At 36.3% G+C, this 7,687-nt stretch overlaps 1 protein-coding gene across 1 annotated transcript in view; it reads right to left on the bottom strand.

Moving 5' to 3' along the window:
• Positions 1 to 2,178: 2,178 nt before the first annotated feature.
• Positions 2,179 to 7,687, bottom strand: part of Ndst4 (N-deacetylase and N-sulfotransferase 4) — a 246,403-nt gene continuing 240,894 nt past the window's right edge. Inside the window, exons 12-13 of the mRNA XM_042697594.1 lie at positions 5,345 to 5,447; positions 2,179 to 2,298 (exon numbers count right to left, since the gene is read on the bottom strand). Of these exons, the coding sequence (XP_042553528.1) occupies positions 2,179 to 2,298; positions 5,345 to 5,447 (223 nt within the window). The remainder of the gene's footprint in view (positions 2,299 to 5,344; positions 5,448 to 7,687) is intronic.

Raw genomic sequence — 7,687 nt, 5'->3', positions numbered from 1 at the left:
GAGTCTTTGTGATAGTGTATGCTTGTAATTCCAGCAGAAGCAGACAAGAGAGTAGCAAATTTGAGGCCAGGCTGGAACATATTGGGACACCATGTTTCGAAACACAAAAGCAACAACAACAGAACAAAAGAGCGTGAGAGACAGAGACATATAGACAAAGACAGAGCAAGGAAGAAAGGAAGAACAAAAGGAAGAGCTAGAACATAAACTAAATTAAACTAACAAATAAAGCAATAGAACAATAGAGATGTATGTACACAAGTATACTTTCTTTAGTGTGTTTAATTCAGTGCAACAAAGTTCATGTTCACTTAAGAGACAGGGTTGGGCATTTGAGCCCAATAGTTAGCAAAGCAACCACAAAGATAAATATCAATTCATATTGACCCATGCTCCAGAAAAAAAAAAAATCTTCCATGTTTTTTTTTTGAAAAGGATCAAGAGAGTCTAAGTAGGCAGGGGGAAAAATAGGATTTTTTTTTTCATGAAATATGAGTGGAAAGTTGAATTTTGAAATAAAATATGAAAAAACCCTATGTTCAATCAACCCTCTATTTTGACTTGCTTGCTTAAAAACAAAAACAAAAACCAAAAAAGAAACAAAGACCTTCCATTTGTTATTGCATTATTGCAAGCCTAATTTCTAAATTATAGTAAAAAGATATTATTTATAACCTATAGAAAAATTACTCTGGAGAAGGGATGGATTGATGGGTGATGTTTCCACAGTCAGTTTGATTTACAGTTCCACTGGAATTTTCCCTTCATGTATCACTGAAAAGATTAACAAAGCCTTAATATATCATCATTGACAAATGCGATAAAAATTCAAGTAGTGTGCCAATAACCTCCAAAGGAGGTAGGAGCCTATCGTTCTAAGACAGAAAGAACATCAGTTCTCTAGAAATTAATGTTTGTGTTTGTGCATATGTCAGAGAGAGAGAGAGAGAAAGAGAGAGACAGAGAAAGAGAGGGAGAGAGACAGAGAGAAAGAAAGGAGACAGAAAAACTGGGTTCCAATGGGAGAACAGATGTTTGAGCAGGTAAGTTTTAGATTATATATTTAAAAATAGACATTAAAATCAAAATCTTCTACAGTAGTTGTACTGGCTAGGTAAAAACTCCATGCTCTGTAAAGAAGCTACACCACCTCCGTGGAGGTTTACATTAGTGTCTCATTTCTTACCAATAGCTAGTTTTTCCCAGTGTCCCTTTGACCAAACGTCTCTAACAAGTCTTGTTGAACCAGCATGCCAAATTCACTGACGAAGGCTCACCCTGCAGATCAAATAGTCAGAGCCAGTGAATGTGGAGCCTTTCAGGTAGTCTCCTTCAACAAGAAGAAAACCAACGAAAAGACATGGGAGCCGGTGACTTCAATAACTTTTTAGAAAGTCAAGAACATTCATTACAGGATGTAGAGAAGCAGGGGAAAATCTATGGGCTAAATATAATAATAATAATAATTCAAAAACAAGAATAGAGTATTATAGTTTCTTTTCTTAAAAAACAAGTAAGATTGTCCAGTGCCAGCAACTCAGGTTTGTAAATCCTAGCTTCTCAGGAGGCTGAGATTCAGAGAATCTTTCTTGAGGCCAGTCAGGCAGAAAGGTCTGAGCGACTTCATGTTCAGAGTAATCAGCCAAAAGCAAAGCTGGGCTGGAAGTGTGGCTCAAGTGGTAGAGTGCCCGTCATGTAAATATGTTGAATGAATGGAAGATCAAGCCCCCATACCACCAAAAAAGGAGAAAAATATTTTTAAGCTAATAAAGGGAAAATATGAGCCCTTAATCCAGCTATTGGGTTACCACTAAACTCATTTACAGATACTGCAGGTCTTATTATTTCCTTACAATTTTAATTAGCTATTTGCATATCAGTAGCATTACTGATGAACAGAGGGACCCAGCTTTATGATGCTCCCCACAACGGGAAGAGGATATTACCACATAACCCCGTGATTTGGTTCTGAAGAGTTTACATAGTGATTAATGCTAAGAATCGCCAATGCGTGCAGGTAGGACAAATATCATTTTAGAAAAACAGACCGAAGTAAGTCTATTCACACAGTCCTCCACCGGCAGTCACAGGTGCATGTTGGGATAAAAAGCTGTGGGGTCTGGTTTGTCTACTCGATTGTAAAGCCAGATTTGTGAGAGGCAAGTTCTTCACTCAGTGCTATCTCACTTTTTGCAGCTCCTGTCTCAGCCAGGATGGCAGAGGCTGGCCCAGTCTATGTAGCAGTTTAGACAGTTCCACGTTGTGATCCCGGTAGTAATTAGACAGGAAGGTTCTGGACTGGAAAGGAAAAAGAAACAGAAGACTTGAAAGATGCCCATTCGTTTCTCCCTAGTAGCAACTGTCAGTCACTTGCCTCTTTCCTTTCCCTGCCTTGCCTTGGGCAAAACACTCATGGTGTCTGGCTGAGGACATCGTTGGCTGGTTTTCCCACTCTAGAGTGATATATAAGGCATTTCTCCATATATGTTCTCTTCTGCTGAGAACTTATTTGCCTATTCATACTTCAGTCATTCATACTTCAGTCATTATTTTATACATCTTATAGCTCAGTTATCGTGATGAATTTATTCATTCTACGGTAGTCTGAGATCATCACTGTTGCATCCTGTATCTTCCCCATGGCTTAGTTCCATATCAATCATAATATTGGTCTTCTAGCTATGTATTGAATGTATTGCCAGCAACAGTGGCTTGCACCTATAATCTATCTACTCAGGAGGCTGAGATATGAAACATCCTGATCAAAGCCAGCCTGGGAAGAAAAGTCCAGGAGATGCATATATTTAATTAGCCAGCAAAAGGCCAGAGGTAGAGTTGTGGCTCAAATGGTAGAGCATCAATCTTAAGTGAAGAGGCTCAGGGGCAGTGCCTATGCCCTGAGTTCAAGCCCCAGTATGAAAACAAAAAGTAATGATAATAATAATATATTAGTGGTAAGTTTATATCTTATGCCACATCAATTTGTTGTTAAACAATTAATTTATTTACACAAGATTATGTAATATATTTCTTGGAAAATGTGTATTATCCATAAATGTCATAAATGTTCTACAAAGTATTTGACTCTAATTTTTCTCCAAGTATTGTTCATTATTATCTTTGAAAATAAATTTGGCAAAAACATAATTGTAAAATTAAAATAGGTCCAGGTATATCCTCAGTGGCTTATCTATCATTATTGTACATATTCATTGAGAGAAATTCAATGTCTACACAGAAAGAAAATTACAACAATGTATAATACCAAAGATAAATGAACACATACCTCAGGAGACACTAAATTTACAGAAGTGAACCAGATAAAACTATACACATTACCTTTAAAAATGACCCCAAGAATAAAAATTAGAAGTGAACATAAAATCAAAATTCACGATTACACAAATAACTTGCCACATTACATACATGTTTCCTTTATTATTTCAGGACTCATTCACTCAAACTACTGAGATTGTTCCTCATCAGACAAATGGTTAAGATGAATTATAAAATATCTGAATGGTTTTAGTTTCATATTTAACTTTTCCTTTTACAGTGGTTTTTGGAAATCTGAAAGCTTGTAACTTTGGATGTTCTCACATCATATTTTAACTCAATAAAAATAGTTGCAGAACTATGACAGAATAGTAGAGAACAGTTATCCTCTACAGACTATGAAGAAAATCAAGGCTTACACAGCATTTGTCCATCTGGTCATATTGTCTCTCTAATCCCTTCCTAAGACTTTAACACAAAGAAATGGTTTTCTTCATAAAACTCCATTAGAAACTTTTGTATACATTATATGAGTAGATTGAAAACAACTGCATTTCATCTTTCATTCTGTGTCTTCCCTTAAGTAGATTGTAAGAACTTCAAGTCTGAGACGGTGTTTTCCAGTAGTTGTGGGAAAATTACATTTTCTTTATTTTAAGAGATTAAATTTCTTGTTTTTTTTATTTTTCAATCTTTGCTTTCCTTTTTTTAATTGTGAAAATATTGTACAGAGGGGTTACAATTACATGGGCAAGATAATGAGTACATTTCTTGTCAAGCATTGTAGCCTCCTCCTTTGTTTCTCCTTCCCATCCCTTCCTTTCCTCCCCTGTCCCCCCCCAGTCCTCCTCCCCTCCTCGCCCCCCCCACCAAAGTTGTCAAGTTCGTTTTCGACATAACATCTTGTACGTCTCATTGTTGCAATGGGTCCACCTGTATCCCTATTTAAACGATTTGTTTTTCCCCTTCCCCTCCACAAATTATACCAACATCAAATACAGTGAAATCGGGGGTTATACCGTGGGGGAGGGACATACAAAGCAACAAAGAAATAATCTTATAAGTGTGTTAGAAACAATCGCATGAAAGAAAAATACATTTGAATACGTATCTTAGGATTCATTTCCCTTACATCAACTTAAGCAGATTAGATTTCTGAGAATATTTTGAACTTTTTCAGTTGACAGGTATAGTTTTAAGACCTTCTGGTTCTGTTTACTGCATGGTGACATCTCAGTCACCTGCATCCTATCTTTCCTCACTTGCCTCAGGAGAAATACTCAGAGTAGATTGTTTGGTGGTTTTCTAACTTTTGTCTAAACACATAGGCATTTTCCCATGTCTACGTACGGGCAATACCTTTGTTTGTGTAATGATATCAGGGCTTATATCCTAAGCCTTGTGCTTTCAGGCATCTTTCTTCTTCACATGTGATGCTCTACTATCTAAGCTACACACCCAGCATTTTGCTGATTAATGGGAGATGAAGTCTCTGAGACTTTTCTGCCTACAATGGCTTTGAATGGAGATCCTATAGATCTCAGCCTACAGAGTAGTGAGGGTAACAGGTGTGAGTCACTGGGATATAGCATATCTCATTTTTGTTGAGTTTTCTTTTCCTGTCTTTTCATAGTTCAGTTTGTCATTAGATTATGGGTCTGATCATAGCTCAGTGACCATAACCAAGTTATCTACCTTATAATAGTCTGAGTCTGTTGTTGTTTTATCCTTTGCTTAGTTTGATATTAATCTATGGGCTGTGGATATATGTATTGAATGTATTAGTATATATATTATTTAAAATCCCTCACGTGCTGTACAACTTAAGTGCCTTACACAGCTCAGAAAGTGTTGCTTTGTAGTAAACACTTATATTTGAATTGAATTCCAACAGGTAACAATTTATAGAGAAACTTAATCAGCCGTTTGTCCATATTCCCTTCTAAATATATAGAACTATTGATGCCAAAGAAAGAGCAGAGTAAAAAAAAGCAAATTTATCTTGCTACCTTTGAAGTGGCTGTCCTTATAGACTTTTGGCAAAGTAATTTGGACTAAGAAGCATTACCTCTTGATCCATGGGTGGGTATTTTCGGCCTTTGCTTTTCCCAAGACATTTGGTCTTTCCTCCTTCTAGTAGTTGACACCAAAACCCCTTTTGGGGATCAAATCTACAACAGATAATACATACACTGATGATAACATACAACATACACTGTTGCTTTGCTTTACCATCATTCATTTTTTTAATGTTCAGCTGATCTGAGTGAAGCTAACCAAGAGTCCAAAAAGTCTACATAGTTGAATAGATTTACGTAATTGTACTCTGAAAAAAAGCATATGGATTTCCAATCCAATTTTCTGTTGAAGTGATTAAGTTCCATATTTTATTTACGAATCTACCAAAAAAGAGACCAGACATCAACAGTACAGTTCATACCTATGTAAAGGTTCTAAAGACATTTTTATTTACTTGTGATTTCCCTGTCAAAATATATTGACATATTTTTCACGTCATTCAATGGCGTTCACTAAAATGGCTGAATATAATATAGGTTTACTACTCTGAAAATATATATAATTAAGCTCCAAATTTGGAAAAATTATGCGCTCTTTTCTTTTGCAGTTCAAATGATTACACGTTTCATAAAGTAAATCAAATTTGAAAATGTATATGTAAATATATATATAATTTATTTAAAAAATATATGATTTATCACTTATCTTTTTGACAGAATGAGATATTGGCAATAAAAATGATGGGTACAAGATTAGACAACCAATTTTTGAAGGGAGATAATCTTGTTAGAGGATTAATTTCCCTATACTCTTCAGGAATTTTCTAATGCTGTTTTAATCTCAGGGCTGCAACTAAGTTACAAAACAAAAGATGGGTAGCCTAATTATGTGTTTTTTTTTAACTCAAATATAGAAGAATTTTTGTTTAAGACTAACAAGATAGGAAAACTGAAAGAATGAACCAAATAAGGGAAATTTCAAATTTATTGCTATGGGACTTGCTGCATGCATAAAACATTGAAAAGGTTTGCATTTTTGTTGCTCAGCAGATGTTTTAGAAGGATGAAGCATAATTGACTGGGATGTAAAGTTAATTAGTTGCAGGATATTTTGTTGCCCTGGGCCCATTCCTGTAACACCGGTGCACCTGCAATTTGCCTCTGCGCATATGTGAACTCATTTAGGGTGAGAGAGAAGCCTTTTTCATAGTTCTCTGCCTAGTCTATTATTAGAGCCCCAATCCTCACAGTCCAAGTTGTCCTAGTACATGTTATCAATTAAAATTAAATACATCACTAGTTAAATGGACGAAAGGAAGACAGAGTCATTTCAATCTGTGCCTGGCCTATCATAGTTCTTTTTTCTAGTTTTCATTAATTTTCCAAGAGGAAAAACAACATGGCATACAAAAATTAGATGGGGAAAAAGTTATAACAGTGCCCTACACAGTATTTTCTGCCTCAGAATGAGAATATTCAACTGAATGAAGGTAGACTACAACACCAGTAACAAAGTCAAAATAATTATACACCCAGTGAGAACACCTCATTGACTTTCAGGTAGAACCAAGGACTCGTGGTGGGTTTTAGATTCTCGGCTCTGCATGGCAGCTGTTGTGAGCAAGGGCTTGTATAAACCAGAGGAAGAGGCAACTAGAACATTTGAAATTATTTTCAAAGATATGGGTACCAAATGTAGAACTACCTTATGATCCAGCAATTCCACCCTTGGACATCCATCCAGAAGAAAACAAAGTAGAATACAGTAAGGCCACCTTCCCAACCATGTTCACTGTAGCACTATTCACCATAGCTAAGGGAGGGAAACAGTCCAGTTGTCCCTCAAGAGATGAATGGATCAAGAAAATGTTATCTCTTTCTTTCTCTTTCTCTCTCTGTATATATGTTACACACACACACACACACACACACACACACACACACACAATGGAATTTTACACATCCATTAGAAAAAATACTATTGGGACCTGGAAAAAAATCATGTTAACTGACCCAAGTCAGGCTCGGAGAGACAAAGGATGCATGTTTTCTGTAATATCTTGAAGCAAGAATTAATTTATAAGTATGTAAGTAAACCCTTCAAGGCGGTATATAAGTGGACACAAATGTATTAACTGAAATGTGGTAGATCCCGGAGAGAGCTCAATGGTGTAATTCCTTTGAAAGGCTAACTCACTCTCCAACAAAATAAACACCAGAAAATGAATACTCAGCAGGGGGAGAGGGTCTAGGGGAGGAGTGGGGAATGAAGAGAGGACTGTTGTGGAGAATTAAGTCATAAAAATCAACTCATATTCTACAAACCTAAGAAGATTAAGGAAAGGCGTGATTTGGGAGGGATGGGGGAGAATGTTGGATGGGGTGACATTGAT

Source organism: Dipodomys spectabilis, unplaced genomic scaffold (assembly GCF_019054845.1).
Source record: "Dipodomys spectabilis isolate Male_0828 unplaced genomic scaffold, ASM1905484v1 ptg000225l, whole genome shotgun sequence".
NCBI lineage: Eukaryota > Metazoa > Chordata > Mammalia > Rodentia > Heteromyidae > Dipodomys > Dipodomys spectabilis.
This window is presented reverse-complemented; position numbering and strand designations above follow the sequence as displayed.